This window comes from Frieseomelitta varia, unplaced genomic scaffold (assembly GCF_011392965.1).
Source record: "Frieseomelitta varia isolate USP_RPSP 00005682 unplaced genomic scaffold, Fvar_1.2 scaffold_272, whole genome shotgun sequence".
In the NCBI taxonomy this organism is placed as follows: Eukaryota; Metazoa; Arthropoda; class Insecta; order Hymenoptera; family Apidae; genus Frieseomelitta; species Frieseomelitta varia.
Genome location: NW_025110004.1, coordinates 140,517 through 159,442, shown reverse-complemented (window position 1 = coordinate 159,442; position 18,926 = coordinate 140,517). Strand labels below are relative to the sequence as shown.

Here is an 18,926-nt window from a genome sequence, read left to right as displayed (position 1 = left end):
AAGGTTCTGATTTCCGGTACCTTTTTTATTATTTTCATGCTAGAGAAAAGGAGTCACGTACGCTCTTGTTTTAGTCGTGGAGATAACACTTTCTTGTTTCCCTAGATTCATGGTTATAAGTGATGGAGCAATTTCAGTCTTGTATTTGGACCTGCAATCTACATATACATATTTGTACTATATACCAGAGTAGGGAAATAATTGATTAAAATTTTTAGTTTGATTGACTGATTAATATTTACGATTAATAAAATTAATCATCGAAAAATAGATGATTTATTTTAAAATCGATATTATTGATTAAAGAAAATTAATTGATGAAAAGTCGGCAATTGATTTAATTGATTAATAGTGTCAATTATCAATTATTACATCGAATTTGATTATAATTTTACTTGAATTGAAGATATATTGAAGATATATTTTGTAATTGTAATAAAGCGTCGAGGTCATTAGGATAAAGATATTTAATTGAAATAAAACATATTCCTCATTATAATTCTATATCTGTCAAGAGGATTACATATATATATCTAACTGCAAGCCCAATTAACTTATTTTGAGCTTCTTCAAAATTTATTAAATAAATAAGCAGTAATAAAAAATTTCATTTTGTTATATTAGACATTAATATTATTTCACTGTTCACGGACTTACAGAGGTTTAATCATCTCATACATTAATGCAAGTCTCGATCCTTAGCCGCGAACAAGAAGACATAGAAAATGCTAATTTTAGTACAAAAAGAATTTTAGCAATTAATCGTTAATAATTATTATGAATTAATCGTATCCAACTGACGATTAAAATTGGAAGGAATTTAATCGTTAATAACAATTAACAATTAAAATAAGAATTTGATCCCTAATCGCAATTAACAATTGAAAGATATTTAGTCGTTCATTGCAACTAACGAATGAAGTAAGAATTTAATTGTTATTTATGATTCACAACTAAAGTTGGAATTCATTAATATAATTCATTAATTGCGATCAAAGATTATTGAAAAAATTTAATCGTTAATCATTGATTGATTTTCTGTCTAACTTTGTTATATAGAATTAAATTAATATTGTACTGTATGTTTTATTAAAACGAATGAAATTATGATCATTTAAAATGATTATATTCTAATTAAATAATATTTTTTTCTCTACAGATTCGGAATGACATATATACAAGGGGACATTCGTGATGAAAAAATAATAAAAATGTATAGAATACAATTTTTTGATTTGATGTTTCGTTTTTTGAAAAAATTAAATTTAAAAATCTGCTGTCCATATAATTTTTTTATGTATTACAAAAGTTGGTGTCCGATTTTTAGAAGTGATGGCAGCATTATCACAGTTCGACATTTGTCGAAAAATGCCATCATCACTCATTTTATCATCAGACGTTGAATTAAGTTGATTTATGCACGAAAGGAATTTTTCAATGTGGAGAACGAAAAATTTCATTTTCGCCATGTTATGTTATATGAAATCGCAATAAAAAACAATTAAGACGTTTATATTTAGACTGTGCGTCTGCTCTCCAAATAATTAAAAATGAAGGATTTTTTGGATTTTTTGGTGTTGATGATAATATTGTGCGTGCTTTAATGGAGAATAACACAGATTACAATAACTAATATTAAAATTCTTTACTTTAAAATGTATATTAAGCTTGTGTTTTATTTTTAAATTGAGTACGAAGTTTTGTAATCAACTAATAGAATAAAATCTCATAAATGACGTCAAAAATGTATCTAGAAGATTAGAATTTCATAAAGAAAAATAATTAAAGTTTAAAGGAATCAATTTATATGTTTTGTTTTCTTTCACTGTTAATATTGTATTTATTTTTAAATTAATTTTTTCAAATAATTCGAAGTTTTAATTGGTTTTATCACTTGTACAAACATATCTATCAAAATATAAAGGATGGTATAATTAATAAAAATTAATTAATATTAATATATATTAAATTTAACAAATAAATCACAATATATTACGGTAGTTAATCACTGACAAACTTTATGCATGTTTTATTGGTATATTAATATGAAATATTGTTTTTATTTAATAGTTTCGTCTTTCAAGAGTCAGATATAAAAACATTGTATAACATATGTGTATATTGAAACTGTACTGTTTAATCAAATACTAACTTTCGATTTGTGTTAATATAGAAAAAAATATGGAAGAGAGATTGAATGATAATCTACGGCAGCAGTAGACTTAATTTAATCTGCCTATTGTAGTACATAATGGTATACAAATAATTGGTATTGATCGAAAAATAATGAACAAAAATGTTATTCGCTTATAGATGTTGCGAAAGTTGTCATTCAGGTAGAAACATTCATTCGTATAAGACAGATGATTCAGTAGAAAATTTATCTACGTTTGATATGATGTAGATGTATATATATTGTGTTAAAGTGTTTAAAAAAAAGTTAAAATTTCTTCGTTCTAATTCGCATGTGAATTAATAAAAAAGAAAAAACAATTGGATGGCGCTTAAAACTATAATTACCTATCCTATAGAAGTTTGTCTTCGTTTGATAGGTCTTTGGCCAAATTCCTCATATAGAATTTTGCAACGTATCTTTTGGACAATCGTAATGGGTACTTGCGTAACATTCCAGATTTGGTATTGTATTACTTATTTTAAAACAGTAGACTTACCTGATCTATTAGATGGCTTAAGTGTGACTCTATCAAATACAATTACGTTCATTAAGTTGATCATTCTTTGGTTTAACTATCGGTAAGATATATGTATGTCATAACTATTTTCGATTCTGAAAATGAACTTTGACTATTCAATAATGTACATTATTTGACGATGTAAAGATGAAATTTATTCAAATAGTAATTTTTATGTATTATCAGTTTTACTATTGAAAATTGTTAATTTTTTTTTATCACTTCTATTAAGTATCTTATGTTTTATATATTTAATCCTCACGTTTTATATTATATGATTAAACATCCTTACTATGTTTTATATCTAATCGTGCTTATTATTTTATTTATTGGGCAATGTCAATTTTTAAAATTTTCCTGTGCTTTTTTGTACAGAAATGTTTTAACGTTTTAATTAATTTTTTCGAATATTAATAATTGTAAAAATTACTTTATACAGAAAACTTCGCAATATTCTACTAGTCGTGTTTGAAGATTGGAATAATTGTGCTCTTACGGATCAAAATAAAGAATTTATGACGGATAATTTAGTTACATGCTCTCGCATTTCGAAGTTTTTGGTAGTCATTTATTCGATGACTTGTATCTTATATTCAGCAAGTACCATGTTGCTGTCTGATGATATTGGAGAATTGAATTCAAACAACAAGAAATTGTTACTTAAAATGAGGTTTCCTTTCGATGTAATGATTTTTCCACTTTATGAATTTATTACAATTGCCCAATTTGCATTTGAATATTCTGTAGCCTTTATGGCTGGGATGTTGATGGCATTATCTGCGGCATTAGTGAGTTGATAGTTTAATTTACTTAATTTCTATTAATTTACTATTTCTATTAAAATTATTGTTCATAATTAAGAATCATGTGAAACAAACCATATAATTTGATTATTTGTAAGGAATAGTAACATTGTTTAATTTTCGAATAAGTTTATTTTCGAATAGTTCGTTTTCAGCAAAATTTTCTTAAACAATTGTTCTTGACATATCCTTTAATTAATGTAGAGATAGATTTATTCATTGGAATTAAAATTAATTCATTTATCTATTAACAGTAAAAATCAATTAAGTGAAAAATATTAAATTTTACTAATGTCTATAATTTCTATACTTTTGTACGTGTAGTAGATCTCATAAATCAATATTCAATATTTATATGCAATATATAAATGATAGATATAAATTTAATTAGATTTATAAATAACTGATATAATTCTATAGTCAATCCTGTTTTCTTATTATTTTTGATGAATAACCTTAATAACGATGAACTATTAAATCAAATTATGTGGTTTATTCTGTGCAACATAGTACATACCATTTGAGAACATTTGTAGAGAAATTTTATAGAAATTTTTTAAATAAATATTATAATTCTATATTATATATTTATAATAAATATTATAATTTTAATTTATTTAACTCGAGACAGAGTTTAAATTTTTAGAATTTAATAGAATTTGATTAAATTGAAATTTTATATGTCAATTTCTTAATCGGCCATTTCAATAGATATTAATGTCTTTTATTGAGTTAAATCATTTTAAGTAAAAGTACGTAAGAAAATATATTACACTTTAGATAACAATAAAAATTAAATAATAGCTTGGAAATATTTGAAATTAAATAATAGCTAGAAAATATTTTCCTACGTATATTAAAAGAATAAAATTATTTTAAATAATTATAATATGTGGATTTAGCATTAAAAACTTTAATAATAAGAAACTTTGAACTAAAAATATCATATCAAATTTGAAATCTGTTATCTTCATAATTTGATCAGTTATGTCAATGGTCCTGATTCATGTAACATGTATGTAGTTTATTATATTATTCTATAATAAAGTAAATATATTTTATACATCATTGAATAAATACGTGTTGAAAATAAAAAATTTTGATTTGTTTCTTTCTTCGATTAACAAAGTAATACTTAATTATTTTTGAAAAACTATTTTTCCTGGAAAATACACTTCCGTCATAACTACGCAACATAAATCTTTATGTTTATATAAGTCCTTAAATTTTGTTTGTTGAATGGAATGGACATATTGTTACAAATGGACATATTATTCGCATTATGTTTGTTAAGAGTTGATTAATATTTAGTGAGGATGGAATAAAATTTTTGGAATAAAGTCTTTCAAACTAAGGGAGCATTCTCATTTAAAGTCGTTAATTTTAAGCAATTAGAAAATTATTAAATTATGTAGGAATTTTGGTATAAAATGGCTGTTTATTTAAAGTTAAAAATAAGAATTTTGTTTAATGGTAATTATAAGATGAAGATTAATACTTATTTAATAATTATTTTTTCTTCGTCACGTTTACACGCTGTACTCGCTATTTGCTCTCTCAATCTTCGCTACTCTCTATTCGCTCTCGCGACTCGCAACTCACTTTACTCACTGAATGCTCGAAACTCTCTGTACTCATTGAATGTTCGAAATGTTCTTTCTCATCTGCACGAAACATTCGTCGTTCATACATACATACACACAAACGCAACCATACCCTTAATATTTTAACCCGGGATTACTCACCTGGGGGTCTAGCGCAGGTACATCCCGGCGACTAGACCCTCACGTGGGTAATCCCGGGTTAAGTGCTATTTTAAGTGGAAGGCTAGAATGAACAATCCCAGGTCCCAGGCCTAACTTTCGCTACAGCACATGGCACGCCACTTGAAACATTTGGCTACAATTATTGGGCACTGCAGAAAGTTCTGGGCCCTTTCCCAGAATTGACATTCCACAATTATTATGGATAGAAGGTCTGGAATTTTGAAATTTTGTATATGTCCTTTTGGTCATGTTTTTAAAATAATAAACATGTACAGTATATTATACGTTTAAAGATAAAAAAAATCAGCAAGCAATATGAAAATATGGCAGAGAAAAGAGAGAGAAAGAGAGAGAGAGCACAGTAGCGAAGATTACTGGAGTTAGAGAAAAGTTTTGCTATTTATTTTAAAAGAAATTTAAATTTACTGACATTCTTTTGGAATATCCCTACGAGTGGTAAAGGATTCTATTGCCGCATGAAGATTTCAGTGAGCCAAAGTCGACTTTTTCATATCTAGCAGCTTGCTAAAATCGGAAAGTTATTCTTTTTCACATTTTCTTCTATTTTTTAAATAAATTTTTTAATTTCTTGTAAATTTATCACAAAGTCGCTAGTGAACTTTGAGTTTCTGACCTTTCACTTGACAACACTTTTGTTGACTATGTAGATCAAATTATGTAGATATTATAGTTTGAAATATGAATACATATTTTGATTGCCAGCAGGCATTCTATTGTCGCATCCGAAATATTATCCCGAATTCAACGAAAACAATAATTATAAAATGGGTAATGGAAAGCAATAATTATTAAAGAAGGTGAATATATTTGAAATCTATTGGTCTTTAAGACGATGACAATGAAGATGCAATTAGACGCGCCATATTTTAGGACTTTCTTGGTCTTTAAAAGAATACTTGTAAAAGAACATCTCTTGTTAGAACACTTCTGTAGAATATACAGAAAATAAACAGTATATACAAAGTATGTACAGAAAGCACTAGAATCGGGGATGAAAATTCCACAGCAATTTCATCTAGCATTAGCTCGATGAAGGAAATCTTTACAAGTCTTCTATACTGTTGCAAACTAGAATTCGCACAGCTGTTTTAAATTCACACCATCCAGATGTCACATATCACAAGTCACAAAAATCCGTCGTTCTGTTATGTTGGCATGGAAATATCTCGAAATCGGAAATCAAGATTACCATTAATAAAAAAGGATACATCTTTCGTTACATCATTTTCGATACATCGTTTTAGATTAGAAAATAATAAAACTCTAATGTCATCAACAAATCTTTCGGTTAAGCGAATTTACTGGATAAAAAATTATCGAGAATTGAATATTTAAATTACCTTGCAACAATGTCGGGACCTAATATTTCATTTATTATAAGTACGCTCGCAAAATATTTAAAAGAAACAAGTGATATTTCGTTATGTTTTGGTGATGAAGCATCAGATAAATTAATTGGATATTGTAATTCTGATTGTATTGGTGAACTGAAAGACAAGTCAATTTCCAGATATGTTTTCCTGCTGCAACAAGTCTATAACAAGTTATAGGCTTATGTTTTCTGATTATTAGAAGTGATATATATATATATATATATATACAATCTTGGAAGCATTTAAAAGATTTGCCTGCGATCATTATTTAAATCTATTAGTTTAAAACAACCGAATTAAATTAATAATTACGCAGCAATAACAATATCAAAAAACTCTGAATACCACAGGAGGACTAAACATGTTATATTGTATTTTCATTATGTCTGACAAAAACAAAAAATGTGTAATGTTAATGTGACTTATATATCGATATACAAACAAGCAGCAGATGTATTTACCATGTTGCCATTATCCTGACTTACAATTTTACAGTGTTTACTGAAATATTGCAAACAAGAGCAAGTATTGAAAATGTGTGTTTCGTAAACTTTTCTTTGAAAACAGCAAATGTTATTAAGTCGATTTCGATCGGTTATCACAGACGAGATATATGTATAGATTTTGCATATAATGTATTTTTTCGGCCACAATTTTGCGGACGGTATTAGCATTTTTGTATCGTACCGATTCAGGCAAGTTTTGCACCGCGAAAATAAAAAAATATGGACAGTGTTGCCAAATTTATTTCGAGAATTATTCATTGAATTGAAGATGGTGGCACTTCATCAATGAAGGAATATAACGATTTAAAACAGATTAATGAAAATTGGGATTTAATATATATTTGACTATTAACATTTATTTGAAAGTATTATTAGAAAAAATTGATTGAAATATGATATTTTTACGAACAATATAATTAGATATAACGTTTTTTAATTTACAAATGTGCAAATTCACAGCATGAATAAATTATCTTTATATCGTAAATTCGATTTTATGAAAGTTTGAACTCATCAATAAAATATTTCTACAAATATTGCTTGCAATAAAGAAGCATATCATGTGTTATAAATTATTTCTTGAAAAATTCATCCGTTTCGAAATTTTGAAGTCAAATTAATTTTTTTATACGATACCATACATATTCTTTTTAAAATACAATGTTATTTATTAAGACGAACTCTAAGTTGCATTTTCGACGACCAAACTCATTTATTGTTAATAAAAGCATTGATATAAAGTATGAGTGACTTAATGATGGATGTATGTTAGTATTAACATTTTATGACTTTAAACCATTTCTCATATTTTTCTTCATTCTGATTGCCGGTGAATTTGTAGATTAACCACTCCTTTACTGATTTTGATCCTTAAATATCGTTTAAAAATCGATACTTTGAATGACTCTTTCCTCTAACAAATAAAGTTCAACATACACGTTACAAAAAAAAACTGTTTAAAATACCTTCACAGTACATTAAAAAATCACTGAAATCGGTGAGCGAGTAATCAGTCTACTTTCACCCAATTGCCTTCTTTATTATGCATAATGACAAACGAAAAGCGAATTGACAGGCAAGTGTCCTTCGGTTTTGCTGACGAAAGCGTAGTTACCGAAATCTAGAAGTTTCACATGGTTGCCACATTTCTGTTACTGTTTTGTCCATCGACTTGATGAAATGGTTAAACTAGCGAAATAGGTCCGAACTCAACCGAAATTATCCAAGCCGACCCAAAGTATTGATCATCCGCATGAATTATTTGAGCAAATTTTTATTTAAATAATAAATAATAATCAATAATTAAAAGTATATATTGTTGCGTTATAAAATAATAAGAAAACTAAAATGAAGGAAAGGCATGCTGCGTATAAATATAATATATTATTTTTTTCAACTTCTTTTGTTGTTTACAATTCGTTCAAATTTCACGATATTATTTCGAAAAAATTAGTTATAATCCATGAAAATTTGGTTTTATCAATGATTACAGCGGAAAGCGAATTATTTTTTAATTAATAAAAGTTAAATTGTTTTCAAATATTTGATAAACAATCAAATAAAAAAGAAAAAATTTTGAAAATAAGAAAATTTATATTATTTATTTATTTGTTATAAAGTTCTATAAAAAATAAATAAATACATATTTCAAGAAATAAAAAGTTTTTTTCAAAATAATAATAAAAAAAGTTAAAAAGTCTTTTCCTGATTTTAAATTTAAAATATTATGTTTTTTTTTATTTTCATTTTCTGATGAATAGAACAGTATTAGGTATGACAAAATTCTTTTAGAATGCACTTCAGTAAATCTGCTTTGAATAGAAAATCTAAAACCTGTGTCCCTTTAAATATTATATTTTATTAGGAATTTTTCACGCTATGAACCGTCTTCAGGTTCGGTCAAGGACCAAAATATAAATCAGAGAAAAATATATGTATTTTAATATCAAGAAGCTGCTTCGTGAAAAATTTATCTTGTTCTAATAAAATTCTGAGGAACTGTATAGTATAAGTTTTCCTCCTATTCCTTAATCTGCAAAAATATAATTTTCACTACAAACATTTAGTAAATACATTTAGTAAACACATACAATACAGATCGATTTTGCAAGATATACATATAAGGATATATTCCGTAATTATATTTCTATATCTATTTCAGTCTATATTTTTTATTAAATCTTCATGAAATGTTAAAGATTTATATTAAATAAATAACAAAGTTTTGTCGTGTATTTCATAATATTAATAGGCAAGAATTTTGAATAATATTTCAATTAATAAACATAATTTTTAACTAATGAATTATAGAATTCATGCACTGCATAGTGATAATAAAATTGTTAAAAATTTAACATAAATTTGAATATGTAATATAAGGAATGCGTAAATGAGGGAATATAATAATTTTAAGATTTTAATATTAATAATAATATAAAATAATTGAAAATTTAGTTAGTTAAAAATTATTTTTAAGAATGTTTAATACAATATAATCATTTATACATAAAACCATATATTAATAATTTAAAAATTTTTATTTACTACATATTGAAAAAAGTTGTGATCCGTTAAAAATGGATAGAGCTCTTTTTGAGATACAATAGAATGATTTCGGTTAACTATTAACTTCACATTTCGGTATTGAAAGTTTGACAACACGCAGTGGGTCTAAAAAATCCTGTTACTGAAGCATTCATTAGTTCCCCAAATCACCGTTGTTTAAATGTAGAGTGTGCTAGAAAAAAATCAGTGACTTTTTAGTCGATATTTCAGGTCATGGCCACGAAAATCTGTAAGATGCAGTGTCTATTCATATTGCAGTGTCTACTCGTTTGTAGCTATTTTACCAGCACGTGATGTTAATAGAGTTCTATATCTTTCTGTATTATATTTTTATAGTTTGTTTCACAATGTATTTATTAATAATATTAATACGAGTAGTATTAATACGAGTAATAATAATATTAAAATAAATCCTGTTTCAACAGTTTTTATTTTGTAATTATGTGGAAAATTATAGAGAACAATCTACCGATTATAGATTTGACAGTGTTGCTTTCGCTGGTTAGAGATTTATTTAATCCGAATCAATGCCGGTATTCAAAAATATATATAATACATATTTATAAAATTTTAAAAATATTTTAAAAAATTTTAAAATTACTTTGTTTTTTCCATGTAAATTAGGTCCGTCACAAAAGTGGCTGTAATTTTTGAACGGAAGGATTCCGTTTCATCTATTTATTGATGGCTTGTCCTAAATATTAAACTTCTTCCCCACTTTTATATAAATTAAGTTTTATTATATTTTCGATTCTTTTCTTTCCAATAACAGCCATTAATTGATTCGTAATCATAGACGAATTATTCTGTCATATAATATCGTTAGTATATAACCGGTTCACAATCACGGATTTCTAATTCAAAGAAAAATCAATTCCTGAAATTGATGTCTTTATAGCGGATATTAAATGAAAAATGTGTTCTTATGAACACTTTTGTTCATTTTTTTTGAATATGATACAATACAACAAAAAAATAACTAGTGTATTTATATAAATTATGTTTTTTAAGTAACACACGTCTTATTAGATAATTTTTTAAAGAATTCTGTTATATTTCGTATTTTAAGTTTTCTTTGAAATATAACTCACATCTTAATAAAGAAATATATGAAATATATATCTCATTCGAACGATATAGTAAAATGATTAAAAGTGAGATATTGCAAAAATACATACAATAATTTGACTGTGTTATTTTGAAACATGAGCAAACAGGTATTGTATAAAATTTCAAAAACTCCTGATTTTTTATTTATTAAATTATTTAAAAATCAATGGCTTTGATTTCTACGGATATTTTTGAAAAATGTTTTAGGCTTGATACGAACAAGCAATGCTCCCTTATGCGTTATTATTGAAAATAGGCTCGCTTAACTCATATCCAGTGAATGTTTGCGCTACAAAACTTGTTCGATTGCATCAGGTCGTAGATTTTTGCATAGAAAATGTGCTAAAGCGGCGATACATGTTTACATTGTCAGTGTACATTCATTTATTAATGACACATAATTGAAATTATGTATTGATTTTGAAAATATATATGCGTCTTGCTAATGAATCTAATATTCAAACCAGCAATTTTTGGAACAATAGTTAAATGTTTCCACGATACATAATCTTGACAAACATCGATACATTTTTTATTTGAATTTGTAAAATATTAAAGAGCTATACTTTATTGCCAGAATATGATAGCAAAGTTTGTACGGAAATTTATGGTATAATCTACCATTCTTGTAAAAATTATTAAATATTTATGCTCATGAACTCTTGTTAAGTATAATTTATTTTTTTATAGAGTCTTCTTTATATGAGCCATAATTTTCCGAATATTTTAATATCATGAAAATAGTAGCAGATGAACTTCTAATTACTAGTAGATATTTTGTTCTGATAATATGATATTCGAATATTAAGATATTTGAAAAAGTAGAGATTTACATAAGAGTTCTATTTTATGTTTTAAAATTATTTTAAAAGAAATATTCTTATTAAATATTGCATATAAGTATAAAACATTTTGAAAATAATCAAAATATGAATGTCTAGTTTTATAAAACTGTTTTAAAAATAAGCGTCCTAGTGGCTGCTACGATTTCGTTTATTCCGCTAGTTTAAAGCAAAAAACATTTTGAATATAAACACAGCTGTGAAACAAAATAAAATAAAAATCTTAGTTGTTAAAAATGAAAAAGAATAATGGATTTAAACGTTTTTGTTTATGCAATAACAGTATGTGTGGTGAAGATTCTTTCAAAATTTTATGTCAATCGGATAAACAAATCTTTAAATATTATGTTAGTAATTTAAAAAAAAGAGATTTCTAGAGAAATAGTTCCAAAGGAGAATTCTATTTGCATCCATACATTACAGTTTACATATTATTTTTTCTTTTTAATAAATTGCGTTACGATGAAAAAAAAAAACTCGAGTTCGAGATGTAGTTTATTATAAAGGAATAAAAGAAATTAATAATATAAAAAGAAACATATTTACACACTTTTCATGTACATCAATTCACTTGTTCATTTGCTCGATTCCTCTGTTTCTTCCTATTTTTGAAGCCCTTTTCCCTACGTGTGATGCACGCATGAGTTTCCTCCTGACAGATGGGTCATTTTTTTAAAACGGGAGTTTCCTCCTGACAGATGAGTCACTTTTCTAAAACGGGAGACTTACAATTAGAGAATGAATCACTCTAGGAGAAAATATGTATATCTACTTGTTTTGTTACGATACCATCGGTTTTTGGTACCATCACGAGCTGTGTTCTTCAAACATTTACAACTAACATTAAATTAATTTTACGAAATCAAACAAATTTTTGCATACATATTTTCAACATATACTTTAAGATAATACAAAAAAATTGATTTTTCAAACGTCTAAACCAGAATACTTCTTTAATTCTCAAAAAAATAAACGATTTACTTCTACAAGTTCATTTTTTGCAGGCAAATGATATGGATAATATTAAATTCTAAGTTTAAAACAATGTTTGTAATATGATCATTTGTTTTTAGTTTCCAATTTATGGAATTGATTACTGTAGCTTTCGACCAACTCAATTAGATATATAAAATAATTTTAAGATATGATACAATAAAATAATTTTAGATTATATATGTAAAATAATTTTTAAAATGTTAGCTATTGGTTTTTAATTATTAGGTACTACATATAGGTAGTCAAATTGATATCGTATGTCAAGAACTCATCGACGTTTCAAATCATTGTGAAGATGAAGTATCATATTTATTGAAACGTGTTATAATTAAACATCAAAGAATTCTTTATGTATCTCAAAATGTTAAATATTTATTTCTGTATACATCATTGGTCCAATTTATTTCAAATATTTTAGTGATGTGTTTTTTAGGATTTATTCTCGTAAATGTGAGTTAATTTCATTTCACAATTTGAAGCTCTGTATAACTTACATTTTATATCTAGTTTATATAGTTTATTTCTGTATACTTTATAATTCTATATAATTTTAACATTTCAGTCTTTGGATACTGAACAAGGGCCTACTATAGTAGCAAAATGTTTTCCTTATTATGTTGCTGTGATTTGCGAAGCGTTCGTTCTTTGTTATACCGGGGAATATCTTACATCTAAGGTAAAACATAAAAATTAAATATTTTAATTAATTTTTGAAGTGCTACATTTAAAAAGAAAAGTTATTATTATAACTCTAAGAAATATTTTCATTTTGCTTGAGATATCAAGTTAATTTTTAATATTGATTATTTTTTTTAATATTAATTGATTGATTTACAGAACAAGATTCTCATAATTGAGCAAATATTATTTTATTTTTCTCTAAGAAAGTTTCAGGAATATATAATGGAATTCTTTTCCTAGAAAGTTCCAAGAATATATAGTAGAATTCCAAGAATTCGCTTATGAAGTTAATTATGACATACTGACTGTATATCATCAAAAATAATCAATGGGATTGACAATGGGACTGGACTAAAGACTAAATTATATAATATAGACTGAAAAATGATATGAATGAAAAAAACAATTAGTCAATGTGGATGAAATTTTTTATTTTGCTCTTGGAGACCTTTTAAATTTCTATGCGGGTAGAGCCTAACTTTTACTCCATAAAATATACACTTATAATTAATCTAATTTAAATTTATTTTGTTTAAATTAAAATGAGGTTTAGATTATTTCGGGGTTATATTTGAGTAATTTCTAATCAAATTAGACTTGGATTGAATTACATTTGTTTCGGGGAACGCGAAGTTTCATATTGTATGTGTTCACATAAGGTCATAATGTATAATATTTTAGTTGTTTTTCGCTTATTTGTTTTCTCTCATTTGTTTTAGGTCTTTGAGTTTAATATATGCAATTTCATATACAGAATGAATCTAATAACTGGATTTTATCTTTATTACGACTGTTTACAAAAGTGCATTAGTGCAACTGTAAAGTACAATTACAGGTGATCCCCAATTGAATGCTGCATCTTATATAAAATTTAGAATACATATGTCGAAAAATATTAATTTTTTCTATATCATGTTTCAATATTTTTTTATTCGAATCAAGACAAGAAATCGTGGAATTGCAATAAAAAAATGTAATAAAAATGAAATAAAAAAATTGCATAAAAAATGTAATTGCATCAATATATTGTTATAAAAAATTGCACTATACGATAGAACTTTTTAAACAATACAAAGTCTTCTTGTATAATTTCTTTCTATCTTCAATAGGAACAGAGTTATTGTTTAAGTTAGGTTAGATGTAAAATGTATATTGTATAAAGTTTGTGCAACTTTTTGTTAACAAGTAATGTATAATGTAACTAGTACTGATGTAAATTTCATCAGCGAAAAATTTGATATTATGTACATACATACTGTAGTTGATACATATAGAGTGTTCTATTTAACTGAAAATGAATATCTCATGAAGAATTGAAGTTATCAAAAAAATATTTAACCAAAAGTTAGTTGGGAGAGAGGAAACATTATATAGAGAAAATTATTTTTTTGTAAATCAAGTGATGAGAAAGATTTTAAAATCAATTTTATTTCTTTAAATGAAACCATATGACTTTAAATGTAATAATCGATTTATCTGAGTACTCTTTATAAAAAGATATTTATGTTGAACTTATTATCAACTTTTATTACTATATACTATTACTAGTAATCTATTTACATATATCGAAAGACCAGTAGTTTGAGATATTTCTTTAATTTAATTTTTTGGAACCATTATATGAAGGACAAAGAAAAACAGCAATATTCCTGTGTTTATGTTGTCTTTTTGCCTTACAAAATTAAAGTGTAAATATTTTCTAACTATGTTCTTGAAGTAAAAATATTTTCTAAATATTTTCTAACAATGTTTTTTCGATTTAAATTAGTTAATATTGTAGTTTTTTCTTTTATAGAGAATACTCAAATAAATCGACTACTGCATTTGAAATTATATGATTCTGTTTAAAAAAATGAAGTTGATTTTGAAATTTTCCTCACATCTCCATTTACAAAAAAATGTCGAACTAATTAATGAGAATAACTTCAATACTTTTTGAAATATTCCATCGTACATTTAAATGGAATACATTGTACATACATATGTAGAGTTTGAACAAATTTGAACAAATATAGCAAAAAATATGCGAAAACGTAATGTGTATGGAGAAAATTCTATTAGCAAAGGGACAATACAAAATACAGATATTGTGCAGATATTGCGCAAATATGCCAATGTGATGAATCTACAAGACAGAGATATATTATTTGACATAAAAGAATTTTATTTTAAAAATTTGCACGAAATTTTTTCAGTACTTAATATATCATTTTTGTTATTGAAGTATATTGTTATATTAACAATAATCATTTTTTAAATTACTTTCTTCGTTTGTATCATATAACATATCGATAGTTAGCGATAGATATCATTATAGTTAAATAATTCGATATATTTGATAATTTAGCACTATTAAAGCTTCGAGCATGCTGGAATATTGATATTTAGTCATTTTTATTAATTTCCTTAAAATTTTATATAAAAGTTTGCACATTACCTTTCATAAAATGATAATTTTTAATCAATTATTTAAAAAATATTAAAAATATTGTAACTGACAATATTTATAATATTTATAATAATATTTTAACTGACAGTATTAATTATTACTGAAACCTAAACATAAAAAGAATAGAATTCAATATTCTAATCTTTCTTATATTAAAATTTCACTGAAATCTACTGTTTGATCGACTATTTAATATAGCCTTTTAAATTTGTATTTTCAGAGCTTTATCATTAAAAAAGTGAGATTAGAAAAATATAAAAGACAATAAATAAATAAATAAAAGTACTTCTAAACAATTTTAAACTATCAAAGTTCCTGCACATTGGATTAAAGAATGTTTCGTTTAGTAATATTATTTCTTTTACTTTTGATTAATTATCTCACAGTTTTGAATATATTGCATTTATTATCATACGTTTATTCTTTTTTTTACAAATATATATATTGTACATGTATGCACTTTTTTAGACTTTGTTGTATCTTTTTATTTACTAATTTCTATTTACTAATTCTTTTTCAGAGTGAAAATATTAATCGAGCTGCATATGCCATGTTTTGGTACAATTTAAATCAACAGAACAGTCGAACTGTATTATTAATTTTGATGGGGACTCAAAGCCCATTCACACTTACTGCTGGAAAATTTGTGACACTCTGCGTGGAAACGTTTGCTAACGTAAGTTATTAATAGTGCTATTAATAGTGTTCACAATAAATAAAATCATATCCTTTCATAAGAAAATAGAATTGTTGAATTTTACAATATATAATATGAAATTTTTATAAACATTTTGAAAAATTTTATATTGTAACTCCTCAATAATTTTACACTATGTAATCAATAATTTTATTCTTGATAAAGCTAATTATACTTTCTGTAAACTAATTATATAGTGTGTTCATTTGAAAATTTTCAGTCCAAGTATCTTGAAAACAAAGTTTTTTCAAGAAAAATGTTTAATACAAAGTTTCACAGTTTCAAGGGGAAGCACTGCCATACTTTTCATTTCTTACAATTAGATGTCTTCAAGAAATCAATTTTTTACTTAGAAATCAATTTTTTTTTCTTAAGTGGAAAACTACATTTTTCTTTATAAATTCTTGTCTTAAGGGAGAAACTTTTGTATGAAACATTTTTTTATAGGACTTCTTCTCAAAAAGATGTTTGATAAAATACAGGATAGAAAGTTAAATTATGCAAACGAAACTTGTTTAATTTTTCTTGTTTAGTTTTTAAGATAAAACAAAAATCTAGAAATTTTCAAATGAACATACTGTATATATTTTGATGTATTTTGTTAATAATATATTTAACTTTTTAGATGTTAAAAGTGTCGGCTTCGTACATTTCGATATTACTTGCGATGTACTAAAGAATGATAATTAAAGTGCATTAATGGATTATAATTTTTATGATTGTATAGAATAATAGTGTACAAATAAAAATATAATTTCAAGGACAATTTTAGTTAATATTCAGATTTCATTTTGTAAATTCCATACAAAGTACGTACATGTATTTTTGTTCAAATTGACATATAGCCCATGACGAATTCATCGACCTACATATATTATTTCAAGGTTATTCAAGGTCGTTTACTGCATTTCAAAAATTATCTGCGTTGCATCAAAAAACCAAGGAATTATTACCTTAGAAATTATCTTATCGTCTATATTCGAAATGGTGATCTTTAATGCGTCAATGTGCTGTCTATCTCTTTAAAGGATAGTTTCTTACAATTCCATTCGTTGACAAATATCCTTTTGTACGGTTTTTCGTATCATCGGAGATATAGTGAAGTCTTCCTGAAACACCAGACATTTACATAACTTTGTTGTTAATATAACAAGAAGAAGTGTAGATATCAAATTCAGTGACCTGTTTCGCCTTTCTACCCAATGACAAGGAAAATATTATATATTATTCAATGTTGCTCGTACTCGGCAGCTGTTCTTAATGGAAGCATACGTGTTGAAATCACATGTGCGCTCTAATAGGTCATTCAGAAGAATTTGGAGTTCTTTGAATATAAAATCGTTTTAGCGGGTCTTTGTTACGTCATTGAAAAAATAAGGTCAACTAATGTGCGGTGCCAGTGCGGACTGTGGTCAGATCAGTCATTAAGCATTATGTCTATTCACTTGCCTACTTTTTTAGAATGTCGCTTCATCAAAAAACAATACATGAGAAAAGAAGAAAGGATCATGTAACAATTCACGCTGAGGCCATTGACAAAGACGTATTTTGACAGTAAATTCAGCATCGGTTAATGTTGTATTAATGTTTGCTGCAAAATTATATAGAAAGGACGGAAACGATGTCTTCTCAGTACTCTCGATGCACTAGATTGCGACATAGTGTAACAATTTTCTATTTGCCAAATATTAATATGGAGATTAATAGCAACAGCTTTGAACGTTCTATTGTCATTCAAAATGTCCTTGTTGAGTACGAAGTTCACATCTTCGAAAAGTCTTATGATTTGGATACCGGAGTAGGAAATCTGTTGCGGTAGAGACGTGCAACAGCCTTATATAATGTTCCTCAATAATGTTTCAAAATTCAAATCATAATAATTTCGTTGTGTAACAAACCAAAAATTGAATTGATACAGAAGCGAATAATACGTACTGCCAACTGCAATAATTCTGATTCTTTCCAGGAGATTGTAACAGAAACAGAAATATTCATGCAGTAACAGATGTAATATTCTGTTTATAAATAGAAGTAACGATAATCTTGGTCTATTGCAGGTAACTTCTGAAAGACGGTAAAATCTTAATCTTGAAATACCAACATGTGATAAGTCGACTACACGTTTAGTTAAAACAAAGATTATCTTGAGATCTCAGAAGCACGTTTTCCTAGATAAATCTATGATAAAATATCATTAAAAATGCCCCCCCCCCCCTCCCTCGAAATAAAGTAATTTTTATTTGAAATATTCTTTTTTATATAATAGAATAGTTTAGAACATAATTGAGTGGGACGTTTCAAATGAGATACTCCGTACCTAATGTATTTTCTTAATTTTTAAATTCAAGGAAAGGAATAAAAAATAATGAGTCCATATGACTGACACAACTTCCTCGACGATGTTTTCATCGATGCTATATTTTA

General features: G+C 26.0%; 1 protein-coding gene across 2 annotated transcripts; it reads left to right on the top strand.

Annotated features, from left to right (window-relative positions):
• The first annotated feature begins 2,109 nt into the window (after window positions 1-2,109).
• LOC122528950 (odorant receptor 85c-like) lies at window positions 2,110-17,230 on the top strand. 2 transcript variants are annotated; one of them, XM_043654613.1, is made up of 6 exons: window positions 2,110-2,754; window positions 3,133-3,481; window positions 12,901-13,125; window positions 13,238-13,351; window positions 16,326-16,481; window positions 17,128-17,230. In XM_043654613.1, the coding sequence occupies exons 1-6, from the start codon at window positions 2,498-2,500 to the stop codon at window positions 17,176-17,178; spliced, it is 1,152 nt and encodes a 383-aa protein (XP_043510548.1). In that variant the 5' UTR covers window positions 2,110-2,497; the 3' UTR covers window positions 17,179-17,230. The 2 variants fall into 2 exon arrangements, with proteins under 2 accessions (XP_043510548.1, XP_043510549.1); XM_043654614.1 differs by lacking the exon at window positions 12,901-13,125.
• Window positions 17,231-18,926: the final 1,696 nt, after the last annotated feature.